The 17983-nt window shown below is 51.1% G+C and overlaps 1 protein-coding gene across 3 annotated transcripts in view; it reads left to right on the plus strand.

Annotated features, from left to right (window-relative positions):
• Positions 1-17983, plus strand: part of KCNG2 (potassium voltage-gated channel modifier subfamily G member 2) — a 75415-nt gene that overhangs the window by 12330 nt on the left and 45102 nt on the right. For 2 of the 3 annotated variants that reach the window (XR_014017300.1, XM_081252252.1), the window contains exons 2-3: positions 13844-13936; positions 16923-17147. Coding sequence is in view for 2 of the 3 variants with exons in the window: in XM_081252252.1 (XP_081108378.1) it covers positions 17067-17147 (81 nt within the window). In the remaining variant the exon portion in view is untranslated. The remainder of the gene's footprint in view (positions 1-13843; positions 13937-16922; positions 17148-17983) is intronic. The other variant, XM_081252253.1, reaches the window with a different exon arrangement.

Below are 17983 nucleotides of genomic sequence, written 5' to 3' on the forward strand. Positions count from 1 at the left end.
GCTAAAACAATCTTGAAAAAGAAGGATAAAGTGGATAATTACTCTACCCAATATTAATGCTCACTATATAGCTCCAGTAATAAGAGAATGTGATGCTGGCAGAGGGACAGACAGATGCATAGAACAGGGAACCCAGTAGTGGACCCACACAGGTACACCTAACTGATCTTCAACGAAGTTACAAAACCAATTCAGTGGAGGAAGCGTAGCCTTTTCAACAAATGGCAGTTCAGTTGGTCATCCACAGGAGAAAAAAAGAACTCATCCTTAACTTCACACCTTCTATAAAAATCAACTCAAACACAACACTGTAAATCAGTTATACTTCAATAAAATAAATGTTTAAAAAATTAACTCAGAAAGGGATCACAGACTTTAAAATGTAAAACCATAAGACTTTTAGAAAAAAATAGGAGAGAATCATCTGGATTTAGGCTTAGGCAAAAAGTTATTAGACTTGACACCAAAAGCATGGTCTGTAAAAGGCAGACTTGATAAATTGGACCTCATCAGAATTAAAACCTGCTTTTCCAAAGACCCTTTGAAGAGCATGAAAGGAAAAGCTACAGAGTGGGAGACAATATTTGCAAACCACACATCCAATAAAGGACCCAAATCTGTAGTATATAAAGAATTCTCAAAACTCAATAGCCAACAACAACAACAAAATCAAAAATATCCAATTAAAAATGAGCAAAATATATGAACAGCTGTTTCACTGAAGAGGATATAAAGATGGTAAATAAGCACATGAAAGGTGTTCAGCATCATTAGCCATTAGAGTAAAGCAAATTAAAGCCACAAAAAGGTTTCACTACACACTTATCAAAATAAATAAAAAATATACACCAAATGCCGACAAGGCCGTAGAGAAATGATCTCTCATACATCGCTGGTGGGGATGTAAAATGGTACAATCACTGTGGAAATTTGTTTGGCGTTTTTTTATGAAATCGAGTATGCAACTACAATATGACCCAGCAGTTGCACTCCTGGGCATTTATCCCAGAGAAATGACAACTTCTGTTCACCTAACAGCCTGTACATGACAGTTTATTGCAGTTCTGTTTGTAATAATCAAAAACTGGATACAACCCAGATTCTTTCTATGGGTGAATGGTTAACAGTGGTCCATCCATACCATGAAATACTACTTGCAATAAAATAGGAGTGAGCTATTGATACACGCAGTGGTTTGGATGAGCCTCCGGGGAATTTGCTTAGTAAAAACACTTTTTTTTTTTTTTTTTTTTTTTTGCGGTACGCGGGCCTCTCACTGTTGTGGCCTCTCTCATTGCGGAGCACAGGCTCCGGACGCACAGGCTCAGCGGCCATGGCTCACGGGCCCAGCCGCTCCATGGCATGTGGGATCTTCCCGGACCGGGGCACGAACCCGTGTCCCCTGCATTGGCAGGCGGACTCTCAACCACTGCGCCACCAGGGAAGCCCTAAAAACACTTTTTACAATGAAAAATCTTTGTGTGTTAGTTAGTAATATCCTTTAATATATATTTCTCGTGGGGGTAGGGAAGCTTCTCAGAGAAAATGACTTTAATATGCAAAAGGGTGTTCTCTGCAGCCTTCATACAAGTGTCTAGCTGTAAAGTAACAGTAAAATAGTGTCCAGTGATAGGGCAGTGCTGAGGGAGGGGTAATGGCCCATCCTCGGGATGAGATGCTCCCCAGTGTCCACCCACACGCTTACAGGCAGTCAGAAGAGCGTAGGTAGGGCTTCGAGTGGTGTCAAAGAGCCAACGTCCTATTTCCATGGGGTTCCAAGGGCCAAGGAACCACAATTTAGCAAAACTGTGGGCGTTTCCTTACAGCCCTCGCTGCCCACCGACCCCGGCCCACCAGCCGGACCTCTGCGTGGAAGCCTTGCTCAGCCTTCCTGTCTGACTGGGACGGAGCAAAGAGGAAAACTGTGGAGTCTGAGGACGTGTGAGCTCCAGTGCTGCCCCGGGGGCTTTCTTGCCTCTCCTGCTGTGGACGCGGGGCCTGCAGGCACACACCCGTCCATCTCCCTCCCCGCCGGGCACCATGCCCACCGCAGCTGGCAGCAGCCAGAGGTCAACTCAGCCAACTGTGTCAGAATACGGAAAGAAAGTGGGGGAGGACCCCCGGATCTACGTAGGTTGTCAGTGGTGATGGGATTAAAGGTAATCCTTCCTTCTATGCTATTGTACTGTCCAATTTTCCACTTTTCCCATGGCTTAGGTTTATAATTGGAACATTATTCTTTATGAAGATGAACGTCTAAGACTCATTTATGCAAATTAATGTAGAGATGAATAAGAAACATCAAAACATATCCTTCTTGTGGCTGAAAAGAAAAGTGTTGCGTCCGTGGTGGGAAGTCTCGTCCCACGCCTTTCTGACAAACCTCCTCCGCACCCAGCAGCTGACCAGTGACACCTGGGGCTTTTGCGGGGTGGACGAGGCACAGATGCCTCCCTCATTGCTGGGAGCTGGATCGCAGTGGGATCCTAGTGCTCTGTTTGGGCGAAATTAACCCTCTAGTGCCGTCGAAGCAGCTGGACCGAATGGGGCGGGTTGGGCGGGAGCTCAGGGGCGGGGCGTGTCGTCTCGGGGACTCGGGATGCCGGGAACTACGTACATTCACATCCTCCCGTGAAAAGTTCGGAGCCTCCTTAGGACCCTGCGATGCTCAGGATGCCACGTACCTGAGACAGGGTCCAGCCGCCCTGCGTGTCCCCCTGGAAGGCGGCTGCTGGAAAGGCCCAGTGCCGGGAGAGCTGCCAGGAAGCTGCTAGGATCAGGCTGTGTGGGCTCTTCCCTGACGGAAGGTTCTGGCGGGAGCGGCCCCCAGCCCCCTACCCCCTCCTGACCGGGGCTGCTCCGAGGGGCCTGCTCGCTGCCTCTGCCACACACCCCCAGGAAGACTTGGCCGCTGCTTGGCCGTCATCCCAGTCGTGAGTGTGAGGGGCAGTGGACCCCCATCTGTTCTCCCACCCCAGGTCCATCCGGGCCACCCTACGGAGGTGCCGACGGAACCCGCTGGGTGGGACCCACAGGTGAGGCGCCCAGGTCGTGGAGTCCCCTCCCTCGGGGCTGCCCTGGGCCTGTTGAGCCCCACCCTGCTTCCTCCTCGTCCCCACCCCCCCACCAGCTCTCCCGCCCTCTTAGAACAAGTATGCATTGTTAAGGTAAGAAACTATTTGGGGGCTTCCCTTCCCTCGCCTGGTGGCGCAGTAGTTACGAATCCGCCTGTCAATGCAGGGGACGGGTTCGAGCCCTGGTCTGGGAAGATCCCACATGCCGCAGAGCAACTAAGCCCGTGCACCACAACTACTGAGCCTGTGCTCTAGAGCCCGTGAACCACAACTACCGAGCCCACGTGCCACAGCTACTGAAGCCCATGCGCCTAGAGCCCGTGCTCTGCGACAAGAGAAGCCACCGCAATGAGAAGCCCGCGCACCACAACGAAGAGTAGCCCCCGCTCGCCACAACTAGAGAAAGCCCGCGCGGCAACAAAGACCCAACGCAGCCCAAAATAAATAAATTTTAAATATATATACATATATATATTTTAAAAAGAAACTATTTGAACTGAAGAGAAAATGTTCTTGAAGCAAGTGGCACAACTGTTTATTTTGGGGACTCTGTTAACGGCAAGCTGTATAAAAATTAAATGATACCAGTTCACCCCAAGTAGATCATGGTGTGCGGCAGCCCCTCCCCAGTCAACAGTTTCCTGCTGTGCGTCCACACAGCCTCACCTGATCTGGACGCCTCATTCAGAACTGGCCCCAGGGCCTGGGTACCCCTGGGCCATCGGAGAGCAGCTGCCCATTGGCAGGACCTGCCTGCAGTCCCACAGGCAAACACATGGGCTTTGTTGTCATCGTTGAAATGGTCACATCTGGGCTGCAGGAAGGTGATGGCACTGCCTGAAATGAACAGCAATGGCCTCGCTGGTTCCTTACCCAGTGACACGGGTGCTGTCACTGCCCCTCGCCGTCACGGGTGGAGAAACGGACACAGGGCAGGCAGTCGACTTGCAATGTCACATAGCTCTCGAGGAGCAGGCCTCGACCCTCGGACCCCGGGCTGGAGACAAGAGCCCTTACGTCCTTCTTGGCTGGGTTTCTGGAACCGAGCGGCAGGTGTTGACCTTGATGGGAGGAACACCAGGTGTGACGCCTGCGGAGCCGTGGCAGCCCAGCTTTGGGAGCAGACAGGAGGGTTGAGACTCGGGGCCTCCGGTTTGTGTGGCTCTATCAGCTGCGCTCCTTTATTATTTATCCTGAATAATTTCAAAAGAACAGGGCACTTGTGCTCTTGTCACTGATTAGTTACTCAGACTGTAGGGGTCGTGGTGAAGGGGCTGACACGTTCATCTGTGGATGATCCCACGGGTTAAAGCTCAAGTATCTGGACAGGTGCCCGACCCTGGCAATTCCCCAAGGGCCCCTGGGCACAGCCTCAGTGGGAGCAGGAGTGTGACCTGGGGAGGGGGACGCAGCTGGGAGGGGAAGGAGGGGGTCTCGGGGTGCACGCCAAGGAGGAGCCCAGGGACCGGAGCTGAACCTGTCGGCAGGCTGACCCCTGCGGGAGACCCTGAGGCCTCCCAGAATAGCCTCCTTTGTGCTGAGTCCAGGTCAGCCTCCAGCCCCGGTTCCCACCACCTCCTGGGAGAAGTGGCACAGCTGCCAGCTGTGGTCCCACAGGGATATCCTCGTGCCCCTCAGACGCCGCAAGCTTGCGAGGCCCCCAAGAGAACAGGCGGGGGGCCCCCTAGGGAGGGGGTAGTTGTCAGTTTCTGGGAAGCTGAGAGTCCCTGCTTGTGACCTCACAACACAAGACAGCGGGTTTTTCCAGCGAATCTAGCGCGCATCGCTGCGAACGTGAACTGTGCACAGTCTGCTCTGGGTTTTCTGAAGCAGTCTTCTGAGAGGGACATTTTAGCTGAGAAAAAAGAATGGAAATAGGAAAGCTTGCGGAACCACCGGGTGTACCAAAACGAAAGTACAGCTGCCACGGCCAGGGCTCCTTAAACATGACCAAAGTGTCACGTTTTGGGCGTCTATAAACAGTGCTTTCTTCATGATCCCTGTAATCTGAAAACTAATCAGTGATAAGATCTAGGCAACTACATGGCTCATTGCAGTAAACGATACATAACGTAAAATTTACCATTTTAACCATTTTTAAGTGTACAATTCAGTGGCATCAGATGCATTTGAATTCCTGTGTAACCATCCCCATCCTCTGTCTCCAGAACGTTCTCGTCTTCCGGTTGACGCTGTCCCCGTGAAGCACTCACTCCTCTCCCCTCCCCCGGCCCCCGGCCCCATCCTGCTTTCGGTCTCTGAATTTAACTCCTCCAGGGACCTCCTACAATATTTGCCCTTTTGTGACTGGCTTCTTTCACTTAGCACGTGTTCTCAAGGTTGGTCCACGTTGTAGCGGAATTTCTTTCCTTTTTGTAACGTAACATGATAACATTCCCTGTGTCTGTCACCACCTGCTGCTGATCCACCCGTCGGCTGATGGACACCTGGGTTGCTTCCACCTTCGGCTGTTGTGAACAGCGCTGCTGTGAACGTGGGCACACAAGTATCTGTTCGGGTCCCTGCTTTCAACTCTTCTGGGTAGATACACAGAACTGGCATTATTGGACCATACAGTGACTCTTTAATTTTTTGAGGGATCCCTGTACTGTTTTCCACAGTGATTGTACCATTTTATATTCCCACCTCCAGTGCCCAAGGGTTCAAATTTCTCCACATCCTCGCCAATACTCTTTTTCTGTTTGTTTGTTTTCTTTATAATAGCCACCCTAATGGATGTGAAGTGGTATCTCGTGGTTTTGATTTTCATTTCTCTAATGATTAGTGTTGTTAAAGCATCTTCTCATGTGCTTATTGGCCATTTATATTTTTTTCTTTGGAGAAATATCTATTCAAGTCCTTTGTCCGTTTTTAAAATAGGATTTTTAGGTTGTCCTTGAGCTGTAGGAGTTCTCCATATATTCTAGATACCAGTCCTTTATCAGATATGTGGCTTGAAAATATTTTCTCCTTATCATCTGATCTGTGGGCTGTCTTCCCACTCTGTTGATAGTGTTCTTTGGTGAACAAAATTATTTAATGTTGACGAAATCCAGTTAATCTACTTTTCCTTTCTTTACTTGTGCTTTTGATGCCATATCCAAGAAATCATTACCAAATCCAATGTCATGAAGCTTAGAAGAAAAGCTCTGTTTTCTTCTAAGAGTTTTATGGTTTTAGCTCTTATGTTTAGGTCTTTGATCCATTTCGAGCTAATTTTTTTATATGGTGTAAGGTAAGGATCCAGCTTCCTTTTTTTTTTTTTTTTTTTTTTTGCATACAGATATCCAGTTTTCCCAACACCATTTGTTGAAAAGATGGTCTTCCACATTGAATGGTCTTGGCACCATTTAACCATGTATTCAAGGGTTTATTTCAGGGTTCTCGATTCATTCTGTTGGTCATAAATCCGCCTTTATGTCAGTGTTTGCTACAGTTTTGTAGTAAGTTTTGAAATCAGGAAGTGTGAGGCCTCCACCTTTGTTCATTTTCAAGATTGTTTTGTCTATTTCGGGGCCCTTGACGTCCCACATGAACTTCAGGATGGCTCTCCTATTTCTGCAAAAAACCTCATTGGGATTTTGACAGGGATTGCACTGAAGCTGCAGATTGCTTTGGGTAGTGTAGGTATCATAATCATATTAAGTCTTTCAGTCCATGAACATGGGATATATTTCCAATTATTTGTGTCTTCTTTCATTCCCTTTAACAACCTTTTGTAGTTCTCAGGGAACGGGCTTTTACCTCCTTGGTCGGGTGTATCCCTAAGTATCTTGTACATGGAAGTTTCTTTCATTTACAACGGCCGGGCCTGGATACAGCCCAGCTTGTAAAGCAGGGGCCGCACCAGCAGCCCTTTCAGGCACTGTGCCCCCGCCCCCGCCCCCATCCCCGGCCCTCCCCACACACGCCCCCTCTCCTGGGGCCCTGCTGCCGAGCCTCCCTCCCGCTGCTTCTGCCCGGAGGTCCTCTGGGCTTCCGCTGCAGATGGAGCCCCCCTCCACCTCTGGTCTAGCCGTGTCCCCGGTGAACTCTGTCCAGTGAGGTGGGACCACGATTGGGACACATCCTTACTGCTAGTGCCCTTTGCCTCCGAGGAACTGACTTCCCAGAGGAGAAAATGTAACCAACACAGATGTTTCCCAGGAAGGGATCTCCTATCACTGACTGATGCCTGGTCCCTTCAGGAGCCTCATGGCTGGCGCCCCATTGAAGGGGGGCGCACGGGGCCTCCACATGGCAGGGGGCCTCCACGTGGCAGGGGGCCTCCACGTGGCAGGGGGCCTCCACGTGGCAGGGAGCCCTTGTGACTCTGCAGGAGCAGGATGTCAGTTTTTACTTATTTTGACCCATTTTTATCTGTAGCAGCTGTGGATAAAGGAGAAGGGGGAAGACGTCTTCCCATCGCTGACAGGAAGCAGCATTTCTTCTAAAGATGTTGTTTTCTGAAGGCTGAAGTCACAGCGGGGGCTCCCCCACAAAATCGCTTAAGGGCTGCGCAGGCACCTCCTAAGGGTCCTCATCACGGAGAATGCGGGTTGCTGTCAGGGCAGCTAAGTCGTCACCTCTGGGGACGTGCGATGCTGAACCCGCCCAAACCTGCAGAGCCTCTGTGTCCCCAGACAGAACCTCGTCCTGAAGACTCCAGAAGGCTGGCGTGGCGCTCTGCGTGCCGCTTTCAGGGTGAGCCGCTCCCAGGGAGCAGAGGTGGGCGTCCAGCAGCCCGAGGTCTGGCCAGGCTGCTGGGATCACCTGTGACTCTCGGTCCAGCCCCTCGGAGCCCAGGGCCCAGCCCGGTGCCTGGCGGTATAGCACCTCAGCGAACGTGTGTCAAACAAGAAACTGAGGCATCTGCAAATACTCAAGAGATGAAAGAGGCAAAGTAAGAAGAGCAGAGAGGTCACAGCCATGGCAGAGGGGGGTGTAGGTGAGACGCCCTGGACTCGAGGCCAGCGAGGGGCAGTGGCCACGTGGGGAGGCCAGCGGAAGAGGCCACATGCCCACAGGGCACTGGCTATGGGAGAAGCCGGCAGAGGGACGCTGGGCAGGACAACGCAGGCCGTGGCCACCTGGGACGGCTCCTCCGCCGGCACCACCTGGCTGTCCCGGGCACCTGCCCTAGGGCAGGACACTTGGCCTCACTGTCCTGGGAACTTCCTTGGTGGCCAATCGGGTACAGCTGGGACTCAGGCCACAGCGTTGTGAGCAGATGGGGAGGGCTCCTGCATACACACCCCAGGTCCCATGACTCACGGATGTGAGTCCACCCCGGGTACCACGCTGAGCACATGGTCTACACAGGCACTGTGCAGCTGGCGACTGCTACCTGCTCTGGTGGGGCTGCATCGGGGCTGTGTCACCGGTCGGGGTCACGAGTCAGCTCAGGCCACAGCTGGAGGCTCCCCACCATGTAAAACGTAGACTTGGCTGTTTAAACCATTTTAAATTGTACTATTGTGGCATTAACTACACTCACCATGTTGTGTGACCATCACCACTATTTTCAGAATTTTTTCATCACCCCAAACAGACCCTGTGCCCATTAAGCAATAATTCCCTATTTCCCTTCTTCAGCCCCTGGTAACTTCTTTTTTTTTTAAATTTATTTTTATTTTATTTATTTTTGGTTGCGTCGGGTCTTCATTGCTGTGTGCAGGTTTCTCTAGTTGCGGTGAGTGGGCTTTTCATCAAGGTGGCTTCTCTCGTTGCGGAGCACGGGCTCTAGGCGTGTGGGCTTCAGTAGTTGTGGCTCGTGGGCTCTAGAGGGCAGGATCAATAGTTGTGGCACATGGGCTTAGTTGCTCCACAGAATGTGGGATCTTCCCGGACCAGGGCTCGAACCCGTGTCCCCTGCATTGGCAGGCAGACTCTTAACCACTGCGCCACCAGGGAAACCCCATCCCCTGGTAACTTCTAATCTACTTTCTGTCTATACAAATTTGCCTCTTCTAGCTGTTTCATACAATATTGGTCCTTTTGAGTCTGGCTTGTTTCGCTTAGCACAATGATTTCAAGACTCATCCATGTTGTAGCAGGTGTCAGTACTTCATGTTTTCTGTGGCTGAGAAATATCCCCTCGCATGGATGGACCACATTGTTTATTTGTTCATCTGTTGAGGGTTGCTCCCAATTTGGCTATTGGGAATAATGCTGCTGCAAACATTGGCTGACATATAACTGTTGGAGTCCCTTCTTTCGATTATTTTGTTATATACTTAGGAGTGGAATTGCCGGGTCATATGGTAATTCTGTGTTTACTTTTTTGAGAAACCATCAAACTGTTTTCCACTGATTGAGAAACCATCAAACTGTTTTCCACCGAGGCTGCACAGTTTTACATTCCCACCAGCGCTGTGTGGGCGTCCAATTTCTCCACATTCCAGTCAGTGCTTACCACTGTCTGTCTGTCTGACTAAAGTCATCCCCATAGAATCTCACTGTGGGTTTGGTTTGCATTTCCCCAGGGACTAAGGATGTGTGGCATCTTTTCATGTGCTTTTTGGCTGTTTGCCTTCTTTGGAGAAATGTCTATTCAAGGGCTTTGCCCATTTTAAAACTGGATTTTTTATCTTTTTGTTGTTTAATTGTAAGAACTCTTTATATATTCTCGATATTAAACCCTGATGAGGTATGTGATTTGCAAATATTTTCTCCGGTTCTGTGGGTTGTCTTTTCACTCTGCTGATAGAGTCTTTCAATGCACCAAAGTCTAATTTTAATCAAGTCCAATTGATCTATTTTTAGATTTTATTGTGTATGTTTTTTGTGTCATATTTAAGCATTGCCAGATTTAAGATCGTGAAGATTTGACCCCATTCTTATTTAATTTTTATAGTTTTAGCTCTTAAACTTAGATCACTGACCCATTTTGAGTGAAGTGTTACATGTGGTGTAAGGTAGGGGTTCAAGTTCATCCTTTGGCACGTGACTGTCCAGTGTTCCCAACACTGTTTGTTAACAAGACTGTCCTTTGCACATTGAGTGGACCCGGCACCCATGTCCAAATCAACTGACTGTGATTGTGAGGCTTTGTTTTGGGTTCTCGATTATGTCCATGTGCCAGGACCACACTCTTAGTTACTGCAGTTTTGTGGTATGTTCTGAAATTGGAGTGTGAGACCTCCAACTTTGCTCTTCTTTTGTAAGATTGGCTGTTCAGAGTCTCTGGTGTTTCTTGTGAATTTTAGGATGGTTTCTGATTTCTGCAGAAAGCGTTGTTAGGATTTGATAGGCCACACTAGAAGTGGGCTGAGCGTCTGGAGGTTTTGCCTTTGAGGAAATCCCAGCGCTGATACCTGGGGAGGGGGTGTGAAGGCTTAAGTGAAACTCATCAAATTCAGACTCAAGGTGCTTTTCATTCCAGTGCCTCAGGGTTTAAACAGAAAAAATTAGATTAAAAAAAACCCTTCTTATTTGAACTATTTTAAACTTCCAGAAAAGCTGAAAAATTAGCACAGAGTTTTCCTGTATCCCCACCGAGCTTCCCCTCATGTTAAGATCTTCTGCAAAAACACAGTGAAACCAGGGAATCAACCCTGGTCCTGCACGGTGACCGCGCTGAAGCCCGTTCCGGCGTCGCCCGTTCTCACTTGCGCTCCAGGACTCTCGGATCCCCCCCACGTCTCGGTTGTGTTTCTCCTTCATCTCCTGAGTCTGCAAGTTCCAGTTTTTCTTTGCATGTCGAGTTGCTGGCCCTTCAGAAGGATGTTCTCAGCCTGAGAGTTTACCTACTCGACACAGCCTTTCACGCCCAGCTCTTTTGTCTGTGGCCTCACAGCCATCAGTGCTGTTTCCCAAGGCTTCTCGGGCGGTTCGTGTCCTCCTCCCACCCCTGCTGTGAGGCTCTTACTGTTTTCTCTCCCACCTGACTGTTGGTCGTTGGTGGCAAAGGGAACGTGGAGCGTGTGGCTCTGGGAGCTCAGGGGAGGCCTCCGCCCTGTCCTCCCCACCTGCCCAGCCGGGGACCAGTCCCTGTGGTTTCTGCTTATTCTTCCTAAATGTCTCCTGCCCAGGCAGGCCCTGTGCGTGTTACGTTATATGCCTCGGTCTCACTAGCCTGTGCGTCTCCCGATGTGCCTTTGAACACACGTCCCGGAAGGCATCACGCCCGGCTGCAGACATCGTCCTCGTTCTCTTTGCAGCTGCTGGTCCCTCACGGTGTGGACCACGGTAGTTACTCGGTCACTCTCCTCTGTGTGGGCAGTTAGTTGGGTTGTTTCTGATATTTTGCAGAAACACCGCGGCTGAACCGGAGAGAGAATTTCTGGTGCGTGAGGTCTTCGCAGTAAGGCAGTCGCTTCAGACTTGGATCGAAGACTTATTTCTGCAGAGTAGGCAGCACCCCCTCTCCTGAGGTGCACTGCTCCTTCCGTGAGGGGCTCGGGGTGCACAGGAGTCCCCTGCTGTCGGGACTCCCTGGAGAAGGAGACAGCACAGCGGTGTCCCTCAGCCTCGCAGGGGCTCACACGGACGTCCAGTTACGTGCATCACGTCCTGTTGCAGAAGGTGTGGGAACGATTAATTACTTGTTTAATAAAATCGATTTGAAGAAGGAATTACCAATTAAGAATTGTCCTGACTAAAAAGTAAAAATTCAATTATCTAGAAACTTTGCTTTGTTCACTTCCTGCTCAGGGAGCTGAGATCTGATGTTTGGAGCCTGTGAGGAGGCCGCCTGCTCTTACTGGGATCACTGGGGGCCTCTGGTCTTTTATGGGGATGCAGTGGAGGCCTTGAGCCTCCTTCTGGGGACCAGCCTGGGGACCCTCACTTAAGGCTCCAGAGCGTCCAGGGGCCCCGGAGCTGGAGTTGGAGGGTCTGGGGGCTGGTCTGGGCCAGCCCTGTGCCCTCGAGCTGCAGCCCCTCCTCTCAGGTGCTGGGGATACTGGTCCACACAGGGATGCCCCCCCCCGACCCCCTGTGTGATGGGCAGAGGGCGGTAGCGGGTAGCGGCCGTGACCCACGAGAATTTCAAACCATCATCTTTCCATTCACTGCAGTTTCAGTAGCTCCGTCCTATACAAACATCTGCTCTGGGGTCGGTGTCCAGGGCCAGGCTGGACCGCAGGCTCAGGCTCTTAGCTCAGGAAGCCCCCCGGGGCCCAGCGAGAGCTCAGGCCCCCACCAGCGGGGCAGGGCCAGGGGCCTCGCTAGCTCAGGACAGCGGCTCTCAAACTTCGGGGTCTATTTTAGACCATTCAAGAGCTTTTATTATGTGGGTTTAGAAATTGATAGGGGTGGGGACGAACCCACTGGGAGCCCCTTGACACACTGAGGGTGCATTCATCGTCCCCGAGAGATGCTCAGGATGGATTTGGGAAATGCTGCAGAGAGACAGAATGCCAGTGTGAACCCCTCCCACGGGGCGATGTTTCCTCCAAATCACAGGCTGGAAACCAGGAAACCACGCGTAAGGGATGGGGCAACTCCCTTCTCCCCGCTGGTGCCGCAGCTCCGAGGCTGGGTGGAAGCCCCTCTCCTCTGGGCTCCAGAAGCAAAAGCACCTATGCAAATAGCTATTTCAGAGAAAAAAATGGATGTAACGGACATCTGCATACAGATGTACTAATTATAATCCTCTCAGCTACGCACTGAAGCAGACTTAGCAGTTACGGTTGTCCTGGAACACAAGACGCTCTTCCAGCCCATAGGCTCATGGCACAAGGAGATGCACTGAAGCCCGTAAGGAGGTTTGTGCTGAGGATCCAGAGACCCTAACCCTGCTGAGGGTGAGGCCCGGGCCGCCTCTGAAGTGACCGTTCGTCCTGTGAATCACGCAACAGAGCCCGGGGCCTGAGCGCGCCCAGAGGCCTGGGCCACGGGCAGGTGCTGCAGTGCACACAGGGGTCAGCTGGGCTCCGGGCGGCCGAGAGCGGTGGGCAGGTGGCCTGAGCCCTGGTGACCCCTGGGCTTTTGCTCTGGCGGCTCCTCCACTCGGGGCCAGCTCATTTACAACGTGCAAGGGCATAGCTCACGGTCGTCCAGGAGGGCGTCGGGCCTGTGGGGGCAGCGGGGAGAGCCGGGAAGCCCCAGGTGGGCCCAGAGAGCAGAGGCTTCCAGAGGGACGCGCTGCTCACCCGCCGTGCGCTCTGGGGGGCGGGGGCAGGTGCGCGTGGTGCAGACTCTCGCCCAGCAGCGAGGGCCAGAAGCGGCTGTGCTGGGGGCAGGGGTGTCCATCTGTGAATTGTTCTTCTGCTGATTAGAAAGAGCCCACGGGGGGCTTGGAAGAGGGAATAACTGGGGGGGGCGGGTGAGGCGGGGTGAGGACACAGGATGCACACTGGCCTCCAGAAAGAACCCTCGCCCTGAAACAGGGAAGACGTGCTCAGGGGCCTGGCGTTTGAGCCTGGAGATGACAGATCCTACATTTATAGAGCGATACGCCGAGTGTCTGTCTAGGTCACTGATGGGAGACCGAGAGGAGGTAAGAAGGGAACGAGTTCTGAGAAGCGATTATGTTTCCATTTGTCTTGTCAAAGCCCTGCACTCAGAGCATCTGCACACCTTGGAGACGCGAGTGAGAACGCTGATTGGGGAAAAGTACAATAACCATCACGGTGTCACTAAGTGGGTAATTGGAATAAACATAAACATTCCCCTGGGATCGTGGGGCCCTGTGACCACGGCAGATTTCAGAGGGTCCTCAGAACCCCAGACTGACCGTGTACTTTACGAGGCAGTGAACCGTGCTGCCTGGATTCTGTAAGGAGTCCATGACCAGCCAAGGTCCGGACACAGCGCCCTAAAGGAGGGCCGACCTGTCGTTTCAGGGGTTGGAGAAGCCCCGGCAGACGGCCTGGGAGATAGCAGCTCTGGAAGAGGGCTCCCTGGGGTGAGCCCCGACGCGGGGAACCCAGCCCACGGTAAGAGGGTCCTGCGTGTGGCCCAGACGCCCCCGGGGAGAATGGGCTCATCGAATTAAAACCATCGCCTAAAGAGTCTCAACATGTGGACACCTGAAAACAGCGATTTCCTCAGAGGTTAATGCACAAGAGGGAGGAGGATAGAGCTTTGGGGAAAGAACCAGCGGGTGGGCTGGCCGCTCGGACGCCTGTCCCCGCCGGACAGCTCCCCGGAGCCTGAGGCTGTGCTGGGGAGGAAGGAGAGAGACGGAGACAGAGAGAGAAAGACAGAGAGAGAGAAAGACAGAGTCAGAGACAGAGACAAAGCGAGAAAGACAGAGACAAAGCGAGAAAGAGACAAAGCGAGAAAGACAGAGACAAAGAGAGAAAGAGACAGAGACGAAGAGAGATGGCCACGAGGAGCTCTGAGTAGAGAAGAGTGGGGTGGTGGCAAAATGAAGAACTCGGGGCCCCCAGAGAGCCTGTGTCCACTGTCCCATCCCATCCTTGTCCCCTGGGTGCCCCAGGCCCCAGCCGACCTCATTCTCCTCGGGGCTGCCTTATCCCAGGACACAGAGGCCACAGGGGAAACATCATTTCATCCCAGGACACGGACTGAAAGTTGGGCTGGTGGTCGAGGGTGCTAGCCCCCCGGTGGAACTGTGTCCACCTTCCCCCAGGTGTCCCCCACCTGCCCAGGTCTCTCTCTTCTTCAGGTGTTGCTGCTACACGCCCCCTCCATCTTCCCGCTCTCTTTTGCTTTTTCCCAAGAGGCCAGGCTTTCCATCTTTTCCACTCTTATCTGGTATTTATGGACCTTGAGTCTGGAAGAGGCCTAGGGATCATCTCATCCAATCCCTTGATTCACCAACCGGACCCTGAGACCCTGAGAGATTTTAAGTAACTTTTAAGTAACTGGCCCGGCCACCTGGCTTCTGGCTCCGTCCCGGGTTTTCCCGCCTACATGCGGGAATCTCGCTGTGTGCAGCACCTGGCAGGCTTACGAGGTGTTCACACATTTATGTGTGTTGTTTTCAAAGAAATACGGTCTTGGCTTGTCCCCTCATCGCAGCACGTGCCGGCCCTGCAAGAGCTGGGACGGTTCCACCTCACCTGCTCTCCTGCCAGCTGGCACCTCCCCGTTGGTGGAGCAGGCATAGGCCTGATTTCCCTCAAACACTGGCCGGGAAGGATGTTGTATGACTTTTCTCAGTGTTTCTCAAGCTTATAATGAACTGAGGCTGTCTCACCACGTAACCTAACTCTCTCCTGCTCCAGTTGGATGTGACTGTTACGGTCCTTGGGAATTTCCATTGTGATTCTAATTGTTTTTCTTTCGACACCCACGGTGTAAGTGATGTCTGCAAAGTGAGAAATTAGTAAGGACGAGTTTATAGAACAAAACCCAGATCTGTGGCCACCATACCTTAAAAGAAACAAACTTTCACGGAAATCCCCATGGACGGACAGGAGCCATTAGGAGTAGGTCAAAGTGTGCTGTAAAAGTGAATGAATAATGGACAAGTCAATATATGTAAGAGAGTCATTTGGCCCATGTGGTCAAGACCAGTGTGGTCGGTTCTGAGTGATGGTTCTGACTGAAACAGCACAAAGGCAGATCCACACAAGCAAAGCTGAGTCCTTGACCGGGGCCTCTGTGTCGGAGGGTGTGCAGGCTCTGTCCTAGCGCAGTTGGCAGACGCCAGGAAGGGAAAGGAAGGTGGGGTGACCCACAGCCGATGTAAGCTGCCAGCCCAGAAGCGCCACCAGCAGCAGAAGCAGGGTCCCGGCGTCAGGCGTCGGTGGAGCAGGGACCTCGCAGGGCTGAGAGGCAGCGGGCTTGGCCACATAGCAGGGTTCTTATCTTTAAAAACCTTCATGCTAAGACATAAGATGTAAGACACCCACGTCAGGGAGGGCAGTCTGCTTTACTCTACAGATTAGATGTTAATCTCATTCAAAAACGCCTCGGTGGAAACACCTGGAAAAGTGTTTGACCAAATATCTGGGCACCCCGTGGCCCAGACTAGCTGACACAGCATAATCATTATTAATGTTTCCATAAATAAAAATGGAGGTGTATGTTGTTCTACGTCCTGCTTTGTGAGGAGAAAAGTAATGTCATTAGAATTACGTTTTGTTGGTTTTGGCAGGGGGCTGCTTTTTCCTAGCTCCTTTTTAAAATGTATTTATTTTATTTTATTTTTGGCTGCGTTGGGTCTTCATTGCTGCACGCGGGCTTTCTCTGGTTACGGCGAGCAGGGGCTACTCTTCGTTGCGGTGCGCGGGCTTCTCACTGCAGTGGCTTCTCTTGTTGCGGAGCACGGGCTCTAGGTGTGCGGGCTTCAGTAGTTGTGGCTCGTGGGCTCAGTAGTTGTGGCGCATGGGCTTTGTTGCTCCGCAGCATGTGGGATCTTCCTGGACCAGGTCTCGAGCCCGTGTCTGCTGCATTGGCAGGTGGATTCTCAACCACTGCACCACCAGGGAAGCCCCTTTCCTAGCTCTTTTTAAGTGAAAAATTTCAAACGTACAAAGAAGTTGAAAGAGTAGTACAGTGAAAACCTAGCCATCTGTGTGGAAGTATATATATATATATATATATATATATGAAATGTGTGTATACATATGTGTGTGTGTCCATATATATATGAAATGTATGAACCATTTGGAAGTAGTTTACAGAAACCAAGACAATTATCCCTGAATAGTTAAGCATGCATCTACTAAAAATAAGGTCATTCTCTTCTGTAACCAAATTCCACTGTAACACCTAAGAAAGTTAACAATAATGAATATATCAGGTCCAAATTCAGATTTCCCCAGTTGTCCCAAAACTGTGTTTTGTAGGTTTTTTGGATAAAATCTAATCAAGGTTTATGTACTTCATTTGGTTATGTCTCTTGATCTCCTTTACCCCACATTCTAGAACATCCCTCCCACCTTTTATTTTCCCTGGTCATTGACTCTGAAGACCCCAGTTGTCTCTCCCTCTTCCCGTATCCTCCAGACACAGGGACTTGGGTCTGGACACCTGTTGGAGCTCGTCCTTGCCCAGGGCAGAGCTGGACGGCTGCTGGAGACTCTGACCGCTGCACCTTCACCACAGCCCAGACCCTTGGCACCAAGTTCGGCTACAGGATTAGGGGTGGACATGGTTCGCACCCGTCGTGAAGCCCGCCCCCCTCTCGATGACCTGGTAGCCAGCACCGTGCAGATGTCTTGTTTTCCGACGGTGAGTGTTTTTCCTCTTTCTTCCTCTCTTTGTCACTGTGTAGACTGTATGTACCATAGACTCGAGGGCTTTACTGCTCGTGTTTTAAGTCCAGTCACTATGTGTTTAGACTTTCAAAGTCTGCCTGAAGGACTGTGCCACCCTCGACCTTTGACACATGCCCTTTCACACTGGAGCTCTGCTTTGCTTTCTGGCACATGGTGTCTGATCTCACGTTGGACCTGGCCTGTTCCCATCAGAAATGAGCCGCTTCTGGTGAGAAACGGTTCTTCAATGGGAAGAAGTGGTCCCAGGTGCTGAAGTGTGATTGCAGTAGAAAGAGAAAGCGTTTAGCTGTACGAACCTACAAGATATGCTGGGCGTGTTCATGTCCACGCTCTGAGCAGATCAGATATTTCTTTCCTATTTATTCAGTAGAACTATCTGAGCTTAATAAACACTTAGAGGTAAATTAACCCAGTCTAGGCTTATTGATTTCAAATCCCCAAAAGGCAGAGGTTGAACAGAGGGGTTTGAGTGAGAACTGGCACATTACTGCCACCAGGTACCGGTACAAGGTGGGTGGCGGGTGTCACAAGCTGCTAGAACCAAGGCCGGATGTTCCCTCAGAATTGGGTAGAATGTAGGTGAAGATTGCTATTAAAATTCTGAGTCATCCTGGGGAGACTAGAGCCACTTTCTGTGACTGCTCGTCTAAGAATAATTTTAGAAAAAATATTTGTCTAGAAATCAGAGTCAATGGACACCTAAAACATCTGTTTACATATTTATATTTAGACGCAGCTTCCAAAAAATTTGTAAGATACTGAGCACCTAGAACATGAAGACACACTAGA

Source organism: Mesoplodon bidens (genome assembly GCF_964165515.1).
Source record: "Mesoplodon bidens genome assembly, chromosome: 13".
Classification (NCBI taxonomy): Eukaryota; Metazoa; Chordata; class Mammalia; order Artiodactyla; family Ziphiidae; genus Mesoplodon; species Mesoplodon bidens.